Source organism: Cnephaeus nilssonii, assembly GCF_951640355.1.
Source record: "Cnephaeus nilssonii genome assembly, chromosome: 8".
NCBI classification, from domain to species: Eukaryota; Metazoa; Chordata; class Mammalia; order Chiroptera; family Vespertilionidae; genus Cnephaeus; species Cnephaeus nilssonii.
The window spans coordinates 30535409-30555557 of NC_137079.1; the positions used below are offsets into that span (position 1 = coordinate 30535409).

A 20149-nucleotide genomic window follows, 5' to 3' on the forward strand; every position below is an offset into this window, starting at 1 on the left:
GGTTAGGGAGCCAATTCTGCCAGCACGCCAATCCTTCTCTTTTTAGATTAAGGCAGAGGCCACATGGCAGGCATACTACCAATTTCCTCTCCTAGTCACAGTCAATTCCAAAGCTAACAGCAGCAAAAGAGAAACACAGGCATCAAAATGGATGAGAGTAAAAGGAAGGGAAGATAAAAAGATGCAGATTCCAGAATGAGAACAGGTATGGGGGCAAGGGAGTCCTTGACCCTCAGGGACGAGGGCTGAAGCCCGACCAGAGCTGTCTAATCTGAAATTCCTTCAATATGATCGGCCTAGAGACAAGGGGAAAATGAGTCAGCCCCAATGCACACACACATTAAAATAAACAAGAGCTCATTCCCATACACTATCTGAAAATTACATATAGCTTTTCATCACCAAATAAACTCCACACAAAAATAATTTTCAATAATCAAATAATCCACAACTCTGCCAGAAAAATTATGAAAATATTTCAAAGATGCAAATAACAAAAAGACATGGTATTTAGATCCACCAAAATGTAAACTGTGTTAACATATTTCCAAGTGTCTCTCAGTGGGACAAAAACAAACATGACTAGACATCCAAGAATGAATATCAGCACAGGAGGGCCCAGACTTCCTCTCCCCGTTGACTGCCACCTCTCCCCTCATTTGGTCAGTTCCTCTACCTCATGGGTCCTGGCAGGACCACCCCCCTTTCCTGCCTCCCAGCCCCGACCTCTTTCCTGGCTAACTCTTACTCATCGGACTTCCCCAGCCTCACTTCCTTCACCAAACTCAGTTAGGTCCCCTAACCAGGCCCCGCCAGCACATTCATCACAAAGACAACATTACATTTAATGTGTATAGGCTCCCTCTACTGTAAAGTCTACAAAACCAGATTTTACAACACCCAACATCTAGCAAAATGGCCAGCACACAGTAAAAATTCAAGTTATTTGCTGAATGAATAAATGCACCAATCCATCCACCATTTATTTAGCTGCACTAAATGTCACAATGAGTGCCATTCACATAAAGAACAGCTAAGAAGAGCCATTCTAAATCTGAGTAATTATTGCTCTTTCTCAAAAATCATCTTCAGTTAATGATCTCCTGCCTTTAATTTCTGAAACATGAAGAATGTTTTGAACATAAACAAACAACAAAATAAAAAAATTCAGAAGTTGAAAAACTTCAAGAAAGGAAGACATCAAATCACTGAGTCAAGAGAGGAGCTGAAAACGCAGCTCACTTTTTCTAAAAGCTGAAAGAGGAAACTAAATGGAACCACAGGACTTGGTATGAATACATCTAAACATTCTGTATACAATGACTGATGCCCTATCTCACACAGTTGAAATACAAAATAAAGCTAATTTCATGATGCCAGATCCTTCCTATAAAAAGAGGAAGCCCTTAGAACAGTCTTAAGAACTATCTTATAATATACAATTTAATTCATTTATTCTGATACTTATTTTTAAAGGAATTCCAAGTCAAATCAGAGCATTATCTAGGCTGACATATCCACCTACATTTTTTTAAATGGGCTAATTATATATTTTTTAAAGAATTAAAAGTATTAACCTCAGTAGGCCTCAGTTTCCTTACATGTAAGAACATGTTACTTGAAAAATGCTGGAGTAGGTGATCTGCAGCAGTCTTTCAGCTCTAAAGTTATAATTCTAAAGCCTGGAAAATTAAAACTGTGGTATTCTACAAAAAGAAATCTACATAAATTGTCTACTAACCTTCATTGTGGTGAAGCAGCAAGTCATAAAACCCAGAAAAACAGGATGTTAAATACTGAAGTTTCCTGTTATTCCAGAACTATATATCTTTCTTACTTGGATACCAGGAAGCGTCTGGTTGGCTAAAACTGCCCACCAATGGGGTTCAATGTGACGTCAGAAATTAAGTGAATTCACATATATCCCACACATTTCTTAACAGGAAACTACACAATGAAATGAGACAAATGCTTGCCACTAAGAGGAAAATAATGCATATTCTGAGTCAATAAAATGTTTTGACTAAAAAGTGCTTCTCCAGAGAAAGATAACAGACTATTTCCTGAAATAGGAATCTATTGAACAAAAAGCAAAACCAGAAAAATCTTAGGGCACTGAAAAAATGTACTATGAGAACAAGAGGAAAGTCTCATGAGAACTTTTATAGAAATATCTCTGCAAAAATAAGTCAGCCTATATGTGAGAATGACCAGGACATTTAGCACACTAATTATCTCCTGGGTCACTCGGTGCTTAAGGAGATAAAAACCCTGGGAGGCTGGCCCACCTCATACCTAACCACTGATGCTCTAAGCACAGCACACTCTCACCTCTGGCTGGAATATGGAGCAAGCTGGAAGGAAGGAAACAAACACAGTGGTTCATTTTCTTCAGGTGGTATTGGGAGTGATTATCAGGAGGGGCTCTCCTGGAACTTTTCTAAACCAAGACTACTTTACAAAATCAAGCCACATCTCAGACCAATTTAATTAGAGTCTCCAGGGAAGAGACCCAGGTTAATGCTCTCCAGGTGGTTTTGAGCAACCAAGGGTGAGAAGCACCTCCCTGGAGAGATGAGGAAAGTGTCCTAAATCCTCTCTCTAGGCAGACCCACGCCTCACCCCTGTCCCTTATAAGCACAGTTAGGAGGGAACAAACAATACCCCACAGATCTTAGAATCTACCCAGTTGGAAAAGGAAATTAACCAAAAACTCACCCTCACTTTCACATTTAAGTGAATGATCCAATATTCTCAACAACAAAAATAATCCGATCAATATTCCAACCAAAAAACTCATACTATTAAATACATTAGAGTTTATTTTTAATATTTTACTTTTATTAGATGCAGATTCCAGAATGAGAACAGGTATGGGGGCAAGGGAGTCCTTAACCCTCCAGGAGAGGGCTGAGGCCCAACCGGAGCTGTCTAATCTGAAATTCCTTCAATCTGAGTGGCCTAGAGACAATACTACATAATGAAATACAGTAAATACAAACCATATAGAAATGAGGATAGAAGAAGCCCAGAATATTAAAATACTTTTAAGAATAAAAATACATTTTAAGAATTCTCTCTAGTCTCTCATGGGGAAAGAGAGACAGGGCTGAACTAATATGACAAGGCATGTAGTGAGAAGGAGGCAACACTGTTCTGTGAGGACAGATAAACTTTCTGAACTTGAAGGCTGCCCCCTGCTGGTTATTGCCTTACACAACTTACTGAAGCCCCCTGGGCCTCAGGTTGCTCATCCTTAAAATGGGAAGGAGGAACAAAGAAGATACTGAGATTACAATAATGATGATAGGTAGCAGCAATGTGCAAATGCTTCGCATGTTCAAAAAGGATAATGATTTTAAAAATAGGGTTAATCGTGCACACCAAGCCTCAAGGTCTCTGGTAAAAACCCATCAAAAATTACGTCCTACCAAGGAAAACTCTTATTTTCTAAAATACAAACAACTACCAAGAAGAAAAAAAAAAAGCTTCCTCGATTGCTGTAGGTGCTCACGAACATCTTAAAGACCATCCAGAAAAAGGACCACAAGTCTCCACACCACATGCTGCACACGCCACACACACACACACTGCAGCATACAAACCACACACTGCACACTGCACACACCAAACATGAACACTGCTTTTGTAGCACACACACACCACAGAATGTACACACTGCTTCTGCAGCACATGCACTGCTTCTGCAGCACACACCAAAGCATGTGTTGCACACTATACACATGCACACTGCTTCTGCAGTATACACCAAAGCATGTGCTGCGCACACTATACACATGCACACATTGCTTCTGCAGCACACCATACACCAGTGATGGCGAACCTATGACACGCGTGTCAGCACTGACACGCGTAGCCATTTCTGATGACACGCGGCCACTGAGGCGGCCGCATGCCGAGGATGAAACATTTGCTGCTCCTGAGGATGAAACATTTGCGAAATAATGTTTTTTCCTCAAAGTGACACACTACCCGAGTTATGCTCAGTTTTTTGGCGAAGTTTGACACACCAAGCTCAAAAGGTTGCCCATCACTGCCCTACACACTACACAGGCAACACATGCACACTGCTTTTGCAACACACCAAACACTGCACACATTGCTTCTACAGCACATATACTACACCATATAGCACAGCACATGCATTCACTGGTGCCAACTTCCACTAATGTACATCAATATCAGCAAGAGTCCAGCTCATACTCCAACAGGAGACTGCCTTACTCCATATCAACCTGCTAAGGTTCCCATCCAGAATTCCTACCCAAGCTGCTGCTTCTGACACATACTCCCCCCCCACACACACACACACACACTCACCTTTCAGTCTCAACAAGGTGGGACTCTTTCGCTGCCCCAAGGCTCATGAGGGGAAATACAAACACCAACATGAAGGAGGAAGGACACCCTACCAGCATGTACTCCAGGTCTGCTCAACACTGTGGATGTGATGATGCCTGCTGCCCATCACCAAAGCAGCTGCCCCCATTTGGGAACGCTTCTGTAGAACTATCACTCCCCTCACTGTCTGCTGGACACTGAATTATCCAATGCCTTCTCCCACTATTAGCTCTCAGAGTGGGAATCATGGCCGACCGCACCAGAGCCCATTTTTATAAGAGCCCATTTTAAAATACAATGTGAACAATGCACAATCACAAAATACAAGCAGCACTATCAGTGGGGGTGTCAGGAGAAGGTTGTACCTTTTTCTACCAACAAAAAAAAAAGCAGGAAATGAACTATTTTAAAGGGAAAAGTTCTAAAATCCAAGTTGATGAAAGTGTAATCTACAAGAACAATTATGGCAGATACTTTAACCCTTTGCACTCGCTAGCTTTTTTCTCGATTCCTTTATTCTAATGCTAACCGTGTCGAGTCACACTCAACATCCGAGTGCATTAAAAGAAACATGCAAGTATAGACATGGCAGAATCACCCCAAAATTAACAACTTCCTTTATCAGGGAAAAGTACCAAATACCAAAAAGTTTCTAGCCAAGAACTTATTCTCCTTGTGTCAATTAAAGCAGGGCATTGCTATACTCTTCCTTAAAGTATCAGCATAAATGCTATTTATTTTTTTCTTCAGAGGCTTGTCTCAATTCCCGGTTCAGACAGGGAGTCACTAACAGTCCCTGCCTACAAAATTCACTTAGTGGCCAAAAAATGTCTTCAGGACAGGAAAATACAAAAAACTCTTTTTCATCCAGTTTCTCTCACAAGCACATACATCCTATTCCTCTACTGGAGGAAAACTCAGAATCATATAACCCAGATAGATGGTTACAATTATCTACATAAATTTAAAAAAAAGAGCACACCACTAACCCCGATACCAAGCCTAATAACGAAAACTCCAGGCTGGTTTTTCCAACACAGGCTAGTCCTGGCTTTCGTCTTGCACAAGTTACAATTGAAGACAAACTTGTAAGAAAATTTAAAGGACCAACTGATGCAAGAGGGCTCTGAACACAGGAGCAGTACAGAGAAGACAAGCTGAGACTAGAAGGAAAATAAGCCAACTGGACATGGTACTTGCTGCAGGGCACACTGGACTCACCAGCCACAATGCGTCACTTTGAGAGAATGAGAGCTCTATCAGAAAATAGTCTAAGATAACAAGCATAAACAGGGCCACCGCAGACAAACCAGACGCTATGGCCTCCAGAAGCCCATGATTTCCCAATCCAAACCCAGAAGGGCAGGAGTGATGTCAAGTAAGAACAAGCCTTCCAAAGGCCAACCCACCTCTGAGCACTACCCTGTGGGTCAGTGCACAGGTCAGTGCACTTCCTAGGCACCATTTTCCTTACCTGGGAAGGGAGAGACACTCAACTGGCTGACCTTTCTAAGACACCTCTGACACAGTGTCCTTTTTAAAGAATGATCACCAACTTCAAGCAAGAGAGAACCAGGCTCAAGAAACCTGGCATAAGGGAAAATGTAAGGGTGGGAAATTCAGGAGCTGGCCTTCTGCTTTTGTAAAGGCTGAAACAGGAAAAAAAAAAATGGGAAAAATGAGTCACAACTCCACAATAGGTAAGGCATTCATTCCTCTGTCCTGGAGGTGCATCCCCTATGACTAGGTTCCAGACAAGAGGCTCCAGGCTCCAGGTGACTGGGAGGGACAACAGAAACTACTGGTAGGCCTGGCGAGATGATTAAGCCACCCCGCACATGTTAGTCAGCACTCTCCCAGACAGGACACTTCTGAAGGCCTGGAAGGACCCCCTTCCCACCTAGCAGGCAGGACACATGCCCACCCAAGCTGACACCTGCCTCAGCAGAGATTGGGGGATGCTGAAGGGCCCAGCTTACTGCACTGTGCTGGATGCTACTATAGGAAGGTTCAGCCCTGGCCTCGAGGAAGAAAGAAAGCACCTGCCATCAAGCTTCAGAAAGGGCTTCCAAAAGAAGTTGACAACCGTGTCTGGTCTTAGCAGATGTGCAGACACTCAGCTATAGACAAAAGGCAGAGAGAGAAGTTGTACCATCTGCATCAGAAGGACACCATCTGGCCTGAGAGGCTCTCAACCCTGCCCAGTGCTCCTCTCCAATCTGTCCAGCAGAGGCCCAGAGCAACCAGCTCCTGAGAGCACCCACCACCCTGACCACTCATCACCCATAAAACACTGTCAGTGACACACCAATGAAAGAGCTAAAACTGACCATCAAAGACTTAGAAATCTGGTCCAGCCTTAACTTTTGCTAGTCCTCTAAAAATATTTTGACATATTCCTTATTTATATAGTCACAATTAATATTGTTTGGTTCCTAAAGTAACACCTGAAATAAGAAGAGCTCATCTATACATAAGATGGGGCTGTGTCACACACATCAACCAACGGGCAGGGTGACCTCCTATGTGCACTTGTGAGAACTCCCACATGCATAAACCTCTAGCTAGGTAGAAGATTTAGCAGAAAGAGATACCATGGTTTTCAGGAAAGCCTTGTAACCAACAGAATATTTGGAAAAATAGGTTTTAAAGGCACAGGTATTAAGAGCCAATGCTGATCCCATCTTGAAGTTTTATATTCATCACTCTATTTTCAGCTTCCTTTGTCTCTAATTCAAGGCACTGCAGCTCACTGTCACTGCTTTCTTTCATGCACACACCTCCCTGGAAGAGAGCTGTGCATCCCCACCAATAGCCATGCCTTCCCGTAACATGACATGCACCAGTTCTGAGCAAGATGATGCATGTAACCCCATGCAAAAGTTTTAGAAGCCTTTGAGTGTTTCTGCCAACCTCTCTGTTCTTTTCTTTTAAATGACCAGCACACCATATTGTTTGTAAAAAAAAAAAAAAAGGAGTCATCCGTGCAGTCCAGGGAAGCGGGCCACAGTCCTGCCTTTAGGAGGGAAAAGATTCAAAAAATGTAAGGACTGTGCTTGAAAACCACCAGCGTGCCCACCCACTATGGGAGAACTACCTTCATGTGCCACGCTTTCCTCTTTAAATTGAGTTACCACGCCTTCTAATTGGATAAATCAGATATCAAATTCATTCTGCCAAGTGCTGACACACCCAACAAAGAAGTGGAACAGGGTTTTCCAAGATAACCAGAAGATGCCTGAATCTAAACAAGATCTGAAAGGTTCCTCATTATCATTGAGTTTACCTCACCTTGGCTTCCAAATTCACCGAGGGTATTAGATCTCAGGAGTATCTTCCACATATTAAAATAGAAAAGCAAACTTTACATCAGTAAATAGATTGTGTTATGCATCATATAATGAAGACACTGTTAGCCAGGAATCTTTCAACTGCAAGTAAGTGAAACGCAACTCAAATGGCTTAAACAAACAAAACACTATCAGTTCACATAACTAACAAGAATGGCCAAGAGTCATTAGACATAGAAAGCTTAAGGCCCTCTCTTTCCTCTGCTTTTCTGTGTGGGCTGCAGCTTTAGGAATGTTCTTCCTTTTAAGGTACCACCACTGCCAGCAGCCCCAGACAGCCAACAAGTCTACCACCTCAGCAGCACCTGGCTGTACCTGCCCACTCCAACTGCACAGCCACTATAGCAGAGCATCAAGGAGACTGTGCAAGTCAATAATGTGCACAGCCTCCTGGCAAATATGCACACGTGTGACTTACAGTGCAGAGAGTTTCTGTTCACAGATACACAGACATCACCAACCAAAACAGACTCTGATCCTAGCCATAAGGTTATCAAAGCAAAAATAGATGACTCCCACCTAAACGATGTCACTGGCTGATAACACCCATAAAGAAAATACCAAGGAATGTGGAGAGAAAACATCTTCTTTCCAACATCTCTGTACTAATGGAAAGACCCCTACAACGTAAGGCTAAGTCAGCATTTCTCAATCATGCAGCTTGAATGTTCCAAATGCAACAAGTCAGGTCAACTCTTCCAATGAGTTTATGAGGAAGCTATTTTTGACATAAGAAATTGCTACTTTTGGCACAGCTCTAGAGTGTGGTTCCTGAAGTATAAAAATATAATTTTGTCCTATCACATTGTCAAATGGAATTTGTGAATTTAGAACATGATGAGTAAAAACGAATCTTAAGTAAGTTGTGCTATTTAAGTTTAATGCAAATGGTCCCTACTGTTGGGATATGTGAAAAACAGAGCCAGGGTGAATTTTCGCCTTCGTGGCTTCTGTAGGTTTTGTACTTAGTTCCGCCTACTCCCACACTCAGGGATAAAATTAAAGTTTGATGATGAATTCTACTTGCACCCAACATATCCCCAAACAATTTTTCAGTTTAAAATGAGAACTAAATCATATTGTTTTGTGGATTCTACTGTACCCATACCCAAACCAGGAGAACAGGGACAGAAACACCAACCAAGTATTTTAGGTACATTGGTCAAGAAGGGCTGGGGAAGGGGAAGGACAAAGTCCTAAGAAGAGAGGCAAGGCAGCTGAGCAATGAAAGCATTGAAAAGTCTTAGTCACAAACAGAAATCACCACGGAGCTGAAGCCTAGGCAGCAGAGAAGAGGACGGGTGCAGCAGCCGCGGAGAACAAGGCCCCTGGGTGCTGTGCTGGAGACTTCATGCCAATCTTATTTTACAAACAGATGTGGAGAGGAGAGGCAGACTGGCTAAGGGCTTTGGGTCCTGAGAAACAACATGGCAGGGGTTCTCGGAATTTTCTTTATACTTCAAATGCCTCAGACTAAGTGCTAGAGAAAACTGCAGTCAAGACACAAGAGTGCAAACAAAAACAGCCTGGAAAAAAGCCTGCCCTCTCTGGCCAGAGCATCAGGAAAAAGACAGCCCAACAGATGAGAAGCTGCTAGACAGTAACACCAGGGGAAACATGCCCCTCCCTCCATGCTGCCCACCATGCCCTATGGAGTTCCTCATCTTTCATTATGGAGTCAAGTTGAAGGTGATAAATTAAGAAAGACAGGTTTCTGGTATAGTATTTAAATTTATCAAAGTAATTACTGAAAAATTAAGAATCACCAAACAGTGCAATTAAAAAATTGGGATATACAGGAGTTTGTGAGGAAGGTGGGAGGCAGGGCAGGTATACTAAATCCTCCCTTTCATGGGGATCTAAATGAAGGAAGTCACAGTGGCCACAGAGGAAGTGGATTAGAATGGGATTTTACAGGTAAAAATTTAAAGGGCTTTGTAATGATTAGCTATTACAGTGATAACATGAGAAAGTACAAGTACTTTACAAACTATTCAACGCTATGCAAATACAACTTTCATCATGCGACATGAAAAGTTCAAAGGAAGTTTGAGTGATCAGAAAAACAGAACAGTAAGTAGATGGTGCTTGACATTAAGACTTAAGTGTAGATGCCGTCAAAACATCGAGATGCTCAGACACTTTCAGAGAAAGAAAAACATAAGCTTAAGAACAAATATTTTCATTCATTCAGAACATTTTTGTTTTTTAAAAAATTAGGACCCAATACTTCTAAATACCATAAAATGCTATCTCTTTGCCTGCAAGTCTCTATGTAATTTTTAGTTCCCAATATATATACATTGGGTACTTATTTTAAAATAAATACCACTTAATAAAGCTTACTAGCATGAGCACATTGACACAATGAGACTGCTGGCATCCCCAGACCTCTTTACCATTTGTTGGTCTTAGTTCTACCTTGAAGGGCTATAGTTGAGTCCCTTGTGCTGGGCCCAATCTTTATTAACTTTAAAAAAAAAAAATGCTTTCTAAAATGTCTGACACCTGTCTAGGCTGAGCATTCCCCTTCCATGCCTATTATAATCTCCAAGGACACTAAAATTTCCCCCCAAAGTATGAAGTTATCGCATACCCCAAGCAGTTAGGTCCCAGAATGCCACAATTCAGATTTCCCTTTACCAGTAATTCCAATTTAGGGCAGTTCATCAAATTCAGGACGTTTTGTTGGTTCAACTCAACAAATCAACTTGAGAAGTTTGAAGGCCAACCAAAAAGCAGTAGCAGGCTTTGTCCCCCACCCAGATGTCTTGTCTACCCATTACTGCAAGCTGGCCATCTGAAAGGTCTCTTTCTTTCTAAATCGCAACCCCGTGTCACTCACTGTCCCTCTTACAGGCCTTACAGGAGCTGCCTGTTTCCCAGTTACGTGTATTCATTTTATTTGCTACATAGACTCACCGATGCTTCCAGCAAAGACATCTTGTTCATCTGTGTGTTCCCTTAAGGCAAGACACAGGCGCAAGGACTGGCCTCATAAATTGTATGCAGACTAGCACCACCAGAAGAAACACTTCCCTGTTCTCCACTAGCAATCCTATCTAATAAAAATGGAATATGCAAATTGTCCGTAACTCCGAGACAAAGATGGTGGCACCTACAGCCAATAAGGAAGGAATATGCAAACTGACATGACAAGGCGAGAGGCGGAAGGCAGCTCCAGCCAGAGCGAAGGTGGAAGGCGGCGGCCAGGGCGAAGGCCCGTGTCCCGGGTGCCTAAGGGAAGCCGGTGCCAGCAGCCTGGGAAAGGAAGGCCTTTTCTTGCACGAATCTTCATGCATCGGGCCTCTAGTGAAATATAAGCTTGATCTTCGTTATCACATTTTTCAAGACACATTCTATCCAATAAATGCTCTGGTCAAAAAAAAAAATCTCATGTTCTCATCCTATGTGAACAATGTAGCAATCTTCCTAAGAACACTCCCAGCCTCATATGAAATTACCTTCTCCTCTTCCATGGGCCAGTTCTAAATGAAGATTCCAACAAGTTGCTGAAAACCAGGAAGAAGGTAAGTTTCTAGGTTTTGTCTTGGCAAAGAGATCTCAAAATTGAAGTTGGGATATGAAACTTACTATACAAACTTCCAAAACCTAAACTGCCTTGTCTTGATTCTTCAAGCATCTCCATTAGATTGATGTTCTTCAAACTCCTGACCATGATCCAAATAAAAAAATGCCTTTTACATTATAATCAGTACACGCACACAAAATCCAAAGTTGTTGTGCAATCTGAATTTTTAATACATTCACCACTAAGAGATAAACAATTAGCAAATGCAACAAGCGTAGAAGTTACTCAAGCTTTTAATAAAGTTGCTAATGATCCATTAGCTCTGATTTCTTTATTCTCCGGGTTACTATACTGAATGGCTTTAACTAGTTATCCATCACACCCAAAATGATAGAGGATATGTAGAAAACAAACAGTTTACAATTAATCATCCTAAATCTTAAGTAAAGACCATCTCAGTTGCATCGTGCAGATTAATTAACACATTAAGAATTCAAAATCATGAACTTATGGGCACTATACTTGCCTAGTTTTCTAAAGAGATCAAATGTCCAAGGGTCCATAATCTTCCCTCAGTCCTCTTCCCTTTCACAGAGCTTTCACCAACTGAAATGCCACCATCTCGTTTCAGCTGATCTTCAATTCTAAATTTGGAAGTTCTGAAATCTCCATAAACTTGACTCAAATACCAACTCTGCCACTTAGTAAATGTCATGTATCAGGCATATTTACCTCTCTAGATCTGTTTCTCCTCAGTGCACCAAGGCTAACTGAATCTACTTTACAGCCTTGCCCTGTGGTTGCTCTAGTACTTAGGAGCCACTCAGCAAGCAGTCACTATTACTATCCAGCTGCTGGGATAAAGTTTTTAAAGTTATTGCATTTTTATCAGTTCTTCTCATTAGTGCAATGGAAATGTTCTGTTGGTTCCTTCCTCTTCAATTAATTTTTTTATTATTCACGTCTGAAGTCCACCTGGATAAAACTGAGCTCATGTCTTCAGTATGAGTTAGAGATTGACTGATTGCTTGATAATGGATAGCTTATACAAAGGCAATACATACAGAGCTCGAAAGTAGATGACTAAATTTACAAAATGTAATCTTCAGATTCTTGAAAGCAGAAGTAACATCTTCTCTTCCACATGCCAAAATGCATACAACTTTCTAGCTTTGATGCCCAACACCACCTTCAAATGTCTTTTCCTGAACAAAGCCTGAGGTCCCAAAGGCAGCCTCATACCGTCTGGCTAACACCATGAGTAACTAAATTCAGGAAGGATGATCAAGGGATGCTAAGAGCATCAGGTGAAAAGTTTTTTTGGGGGGACCACCCACAGATTACATACTAAGTACAAGGGGAAAAGGGCATCTTTACAACAGAGATCTGGTGAATGTCACCTTAGATAAGTGATAGAACTTAGCATTGACAGTATGGAGTGCATTGACAGTAAGTTCGTTCTGATATGATCCATGGGAGTACAGAACATCACTTGTGTAGAATTCTTGCCTAAAATGTTTAACCTAGCCCGGCCAGTGTGGCTCAGTTGGTTGAGCATCACCCCATGCACCAGAAGGTCGCCGGTTCAATTCCCAGTCAAGGCACACGCCTGGGTTGCAGGCTCAATTAGTAGCAGGGGGTGTGCAGGAGTCAGTCAATCAATGTTTCTCTCTCGTCGATGTTTCTCTCTCCCTGGCTCTCTCTCTGAAATCAATAAAAACATATACATAAATACATACATATGTACATAATAAAATATAAAAAAATAAAATGTTTAACCTAAATCAGATCCTGAACAGACTGTGGGACACTCTACATAACAACTCTGTATTATTCAAACCCATCAGTCATACATGATAAAGGTGGAGGCACTCTCCTGGAAATGAAAGAAACTAACAAGATATGGCAAACCAAATGCAATGCATGACCCCTTGTTTGGAGCCTACATTTAAAAAAAAACACAAACAGTCCCTTGGAGACCACTGGGCAAGTGTGAATATGGACTATATCTGACATAGTATTACTAAAACAATGGAAACAGTCTTGGATGTATCAACAGTACCTTGGTTATGGAAGAGAATGCTCTCATTTTAAAAACATACATGCTGAGTATTCAAAGGCAAGCATCAGGTCTACCATGTGGCTTAAATGATTAACAAAATACAAATACTGTATGTCAGAAAACAAAAGGGCAAAAGTGTCTATAACGGCAATCTAAGTGAAGGCACAGAGTGTTTACATTAGTATTCCCAACCTTTCTGTTAATTATAAATTTTTCAAAATAAGAAAAGGGGCATATTATGAGGTTCTCTCTAGCAGCCCCTCACCACCCTTTGCCCCTCTTTTAAGTAGAAAACAAAAGCATTTCATTCATCATCCATAGGCCTTTCCTGAAACAAAGATTTAAATGAACAATTCTGATAGGCCCAACATCACTTCAAGATCTTAACTGTTGCTACCCAGATTTCCCTCAAATTGCCACCACAGATGGCTGGCCTAGTTTTGCAATGAGAAGGCTGGAGAAAAGTATACTTTCCTCTCTGCCTTGCTAAGCTGGGTTCTTGGCTCTTCAAACATGGGAAAATCATGTGGTTCCCTCTCCCAGCCAGATTTCTCCTTACCACACCACACCCTAATTTTAAAGACCCAGCTGATCAGCTTAAACACCAAAATAATTAATTCAGAAACTCTCCAAAGGGACCCTGGAATCAGTATATTAGAAGCTCCACACTGCAACCCAAGAGGTTGCAGTTGTATTTTTTTAAACATTCTAAATGCAGACCTCACATCTAAATATGATCTGAAAGGCCTTGGATTGTGTTTTGTAGTTATTCACAGGAACCTGTCCTTACTGGTTCCTAGGACTTAAAGGAATTCTTTAAGGATACAAACTGCTTCAGGACAAATACCTGTCAGGAAAAAGAGGGGTGAGAATTTCTCCTTCCTACAAGACCAATTGGGATTTTCTTGATTTGTTTTTAAGTGAAAATAAAAAAAGTGATGACTGAAAGATATTCAAAGAAGCCTGTTTTTTGTGTATTTTATTTTAAGTGAGAAATAAGAAGTAAGAAGGGAATGAGGTCAAAAGGCAAAATACCAAGTAACTAGAATTTTCTATGGACAGAGAAATAGGCAGTCATGACCACACACGTGCATGAGTTCCAAATTCATACTGTTCTCACTCATCAGTCATGACTGACATTATTTCATTTTTCACAAGGCCTTATTGGAAAATAAGAGCATGGACCCTTGATAGAGAATTTTCCCCACAAAATGACCAACAATGGACATCCTTGTCCAATTGCAAAATGAAAAATGCACGTGTGATCTAGTAATATTCAAAATAATGTGTGTGTTAGTCAAACACACAATTCTTTCCCACACTCTAAGGCTAGCAAGAGACTTTCCCATCAACACCCAGACTCCCCTGCATGGTCAGCTGAGCCAGCCCAGACAAGCCAGCACAGAGCAGCAGCATGTCCAAAGTGACAGCTGCAAGCACACCACTAGCTAGCTGTAGTCTGGCACAGGACAGGCCCTCCCACTTCCTCAGTGAGCATGGCCCTCCTTAACTCCACACATATGCAGAATGCATCATATCCAACACCTGACATATTTCACCTAGATCAGGTGCCTCTATCTGAGCTATGACCAGTTTCTAACAGAAAGATCCCGGGCCCCTTCCAGAGTAGACAAAAGATTGGTAATAGTCACACAGGGATTTCTTCAATGCACACATGCTGCCCCTTCCTCAGATTCTCCTAAGTCTCCCACAGTGGGGACCACAGAAATGTCCTGTCCCTGTAGAAGGAGTCTAAGGAAGCTCTGGGCATTCTGTGGCACATCACCCCCAGTGGAGGCCTGAGGGAAAGAGGCTGCACAGAGAGCTTCTATTCCGCTGTGCTCTCTATGGGACATCCTCAATTTCTCTTGTACCAGTTTTCTAACCAGGCTCAAGGTCTTTCCTGATTCTAAAACTCTAGGATGCTAAGAACTACCAGGCCCCACACTGCCTCCCGCTGTGCTCTGCCAAAGGTAAGCCATCGCCAAGAAGGGCCAGGGCCCATAACAACTCCTCAGCTACAGTCAGGCTACCAGCACAACTAGCCTCCCTTTGTTTATTAGCTCAGCAGACACCTACTTCATAAAATGAGAAAAAAGGGTGACTTTTTCCGTTATATTTTAGCTAGATGTAGTTCATAAAGCAAGGCCGGGAAAGAATAAAACAAAATTTGAGAGATGAGAAAGAAGAGTAAAAAATGTGAATGGGGTGGGAGGTGGGGAGAAAAGGCTAAATTGTGAGAGAACAGATGGGACTCTACAGACATGCTGAGCCCCTTTACCAATGGTCTAGATGGGGCACCCCATAGGGTTTTTACCAATTCAACAAATATCTATTTAGTGCCTGTTAATTGACAGACACTAAACTCAAATATTAAACAAAGATGCACAATCTGCCCTCAAGAAGCAAACCAGGGAGACACAAGTACAAGTAATGGCGCTGTGGTGAAGGTGCCACAGGCAGAGGCAAACAGCAAAAACAGTCTGAAAGACCTTGGGAGTGACAGCAGAGTTGAGGTTGGCCAGCTTCAAAGCAGAAAACCATGCAGATGGCCACCTCAAGGGGGTCCTGGCACAGAGACAGAACGGGCATCAGCAACAGTCTCCGCGGGAGATGCAGGCACAGCCCGACTCCCTGTTTGAACCTGGCCACACCACTCAGTAGCTGAGTAACCATGGCTCTGTTCCTAAACATCTCTAGCTCAGTTTCTTTTCTAATGTGAAAGTCATTACAAGATAATACAGGTGAAGCCACCAGAACAGCACCTGGCATAGAACCCATGCCACTATTTGTAAAATGAAACAATAAATACCATTCGGACATCTCAAATAGTCTGACATGCCTGGAATAGAAAGTCCAAGAGCACGTGGAAGGGCCAGAAGAAGTGGAAAGGGTTCAAGTCATGAGAAGTCCCACCCACTATTATGGCCAGGCTCCTGAGCCCGACCCTCTGAATGATGGAGATCAGGGACAGACAGGCTGGCAGGACACTGGGCTGGAGGCCACATGGGCTATCCCACAGGTGGCAACACTACATGAGAAGACACACAGCAGGGTCAATTAGCAGGCTCAATTAGTGGAATAAATACCAAAGTAAAGACCAAGAGAAAGAGCCACGTGTTAAAGTTTGCTTCTGGAGTAGAAGAGAGGTAGGAACTGTGTGCTTCTAAGGCTTGGAATATGCTATGTACACCTCTTACTTGAATAAAAGGAAGTTTTCAAATGCAACCTGATGACATGCCCTTGGTGTCCTCTAAGTCCTATGCCTCTAGCCCAGAGGTCGTATTCTCATGGTGGCAAAACAGCCTCACTATTTTATTGCATGTGTTAAGTAACACCAGTACTTGCTGAATAACTAGTGAGATTCGAGTTATACAACTCTTAAGTGAGCCTGACCAGCTGCATTTAAAAGATTTGCATGGTTACCCAAGGAGGTCCAGCAGGCAGACCTGAAGTATCTGAGTCCCACATCAAGGGCTTTTTACAGGAAAATTAGAATCATGGGTGAAGCCCTGTTATTAAACTGGTAGCTAGTGAAGGAGGTAGAGGTTTCACTGAATACTACAATCCTGGCTTTGCAGAAACGTTAGCTATCTGGCCTGATGCTCAGCTCTAGCTAAGTCCCCTTCATGAAAGCACTGGAAGAGTTAAGACACCAGAGTCTCTCTCTTCCCTTTCACCCTGAGGTTCTCCCACTGGGAAATGCACACTGGCCCCACTTCCCACCTTCTTATCATCCCAACACCGGAGAATGGCTTTCTCAAAAGGATCCTTTTTACACAGGTGGGGAACCTTTTTTCTGCCAAGGGCCATTTGGATATTTATAATATCATTCACAGTACATACAAAATCGTCAATTTAAAAATTATGTTGCCATGAAAAAAGCTCCTAGATTTCTTGAATTTCAAGTCCCACCTGCAGTTGCCTCGGCAGGGCCAGACATTCCCCACCCCTACTTTATAAAAACAAAACTCTTGAGTCTATATTACCTCCTGTCATTATTACTGACAGGCAGGTGGAATTGTGACTGCCTGGGAAGCTGCACAAAAGGTATTATCTTGACTTCCTAGCAGAGGAAGCACTCTCACAGCAAGCATGGATGTGAACTGAGATATTAATTTACCGTGTCTTATTCTTGTTCCTCCACCTCCTCTTGCCCGGGATCAGGAACACAATTTATTAGGCTTACCCAGCCTGCCTGGACTTTAACCTTATTAATACAACAGATAACAGGAACTTAAAATATGTGAGCCGCCTTCACTTTTCCTTTTTTACACTTACTTCCAACTTATTCTAATTCCTGTGTCCCTTCAGGAAGTTTCTCAGGGTCTTCACTGTTCAGGAGTCCTCTGGTGAGGTGGAACAGTGGGATGTTCTGGACCTTGGGCAGATACCCTACTTCCCAGTGCCTTAGTTTTCTAATCATAATTTGGGGATAATAATGACACAACCTCATAGAGCTGCTTAAAAATTGAGTTTAATACACATTTAGAACAGAGTCCAGGACATAAGCACTCAGAAAACGCTACTTATTCTTGTTATCTATTATACACCTCTAAGATTAATGCCACTAGGCTGAACCAACTATACAATTTGCATGGTCCAGCACAAACAGAAAATGCAGAGCTCCTGTTGAATAAGTCTTAAGAATTTCAGATAGGGACAGCAGAGCATTAAACCAAGTGCAGGGCCCTGTGTGACTGACTACAAAGGTCACACATCCACAAGGCCTATCCTGCCATCAGCAGAATTTTCCTGACAACTTGCCTATGGTCCTTGCTAGGAGTCAGGCTAACAGTACTGCCTTATAATCATTAAATAGTTCAACTACCTTCAGTCCAGGTGTCAGCATACTTGGAAGAGCCACTGGATCCAAGTTCAAATCCTGACTCTGACTTGCTGGCCAATGACCTGGGACCTCTTAACCATCTGATGTGTCAATCTCAACTGCAAAATGGGGAAAGCAACATCTTCTTTGCAGGGTATTTGGGGAGTTTAAGCAAAATAGTATATATAAAATGTCTAGCACATAATTTGTACTCAACAAATGTTACTTCCATTTAATTTTAAAGATGACTGTATTTCTCCAGCCTCTTCAATGATCTAGACTTGCACTTGCACTGTCCAGTGTGAGGTCACTTGCCACGTGAGCTGTTGAGCACTTGAAATGTTGCTAATCCATAGCTGAGATATGCTGAGTGTGACAAATATACACAAGATTTTAAAGACTTAACAAGCTCATTAATAGTTTTATATTAACTATTCATTGAAAGAACATCATTATGGATATGGTGGATTAATAAGAATGCATTATTAACTTCATGTTTCTTTTTACTTTTTAAATGTGTTAATGGAAATTTTAAATTACAAATATAGTTTGCATTATATCTCTATTGGGTAGTAATGATCTAGACAATGAGGCACCCAAATATCTGAAATAGAGGAAAAGGTCTAGTTATCCACACAGGAAAATCAGCCTAGACACAGAGATGACTAAATGCTCACCCTTCAAGACAGTTTGATAAGAACTAAATAAAATATAAGTCAACTTTGACAATTTTTGCCAGGAAAAATTAAAATAGAATTATAGTACCTCAATAGAATTTGGCTTTCTTTGCTTTTAAGTACCTACAAAATGTTCAGAGAATACCCTTTTCACCTCTCAAATGACCCTTTTTTAATTACAAAACATTTAAATTTTTTTGAAAGGCAATTTCTGGTAAAGGCATAAATAAACTGACTTCAAAGTTTATTCAGTAAGTCCATCAATAAATACTATGTCATTACCTACCATTTCCAGCTTACCACTGAGTCAATGATACAGAAGATGACTAGCTAAGAAGACTGCTGTGTGGCCTAAAACACCTTCAATGCAAAGCTACAGTATACAGTTTAACTATCTGTCTAAATCTAAAACCAAGGTAACACTGGGTGGGGCATCCCATCCCTAGGGAAAAGACTATAGATATACTTTTGTCTATTCAAATTCTTTGCCCTGGCCAGTGTGGCTCAGTTGATTGAGTGTCTTCCCATGCATTGAGAGGTCGAGGGTTCGATTCCAGATCAGAGCACATACCCAGGTTGCAGGCTCCATCCCCAGGAGGGTATGTGCAGGAAGCAGCCAAAAGAGGTTTTTCTCTCATTGATGTTTCTCTCTCTCCCCCTTCCTTCATCTCTCTAAAATCAATAAAAGCATTTTTAAATTAATTCTTTAGCCTGCATAAACAAGTTTTAATTTTCCAAATAAGCATGTGTTAATTATTTCATTTATTTATTTTTTCTTAAACCTCACCCGAGGATATTTTTTTCCATTGATTTTTAGAAAGAGTGGAAGGGACAGAGGGAGGGGAGACAGAGGGAACAGAGAGGAGTTGGGGGGGAAAGAGGGAGAGAAACATCGATGTGAAAGAGACACATCATACCTCCCAAATGTACCCCAACCAGAACGGGGAATCGAACCTGTAATCCAGGTACATGCCCTTGACTGGGAATCGAATCTGAGACCCTTCAGTGTACGGGCTGACTCTCTAAACACTGATCCACACTGGCCAGAACTATGTTATTTTAATAGTATTTTAAAATATTCTTTTGGATGAAATCTCAATCATAACCTTGGCTAAAAATCTAGAAGAGAAATGAGCATTAGGGCAAAGAAGTATCATAAATAAAAGAGTTTGTCCTTCAGAAGCACACAGGGAAGATAAGTGTTTAGGAATGTGTAAGGCAATTTCTTTCCCAAAACCTCACTCTAACTCACTAAATCAGCCCAGCTGATTATAATACTGCAGAGCCCACCCGAACACCTTTTTGTACTCTCTCACCTTAAAGAGAGAAGTGAAAATG

At 41.6% G+C, this 20149-nt stretch overlaps 1 protein-coding gene across 3 annotated transcripts in view; it reads right to left on the reverse strand.

The window, feature by feature from the left end:
• ARHGEF7 (Rho guanine nucleotide exchange factor 7) overlaps window positions 1–20149 on the reverse strand; it is a 138108-nt gene that overhangs the window by 82518 nt on the left and 35441 nt on the right. Inside the window, exon 1 of one of the 3 annotated variants that reach the window (XM_079779581.1) lies at window positions 1742–1939. The exons of the other annotated variants lie outside the window; for them this stretch is intronic. Within the exon in view, the coding sequence (XP_079635707.1) occupies window positions 1742–1768 (27 nt within the window). The 5' untranslated portion in view covers window positions 1769–1939. Of the gene's footprint in view, window positions 1–1741; window positions 1940–20149 lie in introns of those variants that run through there. 3 annotated transcript variants of the gene reach the window in all.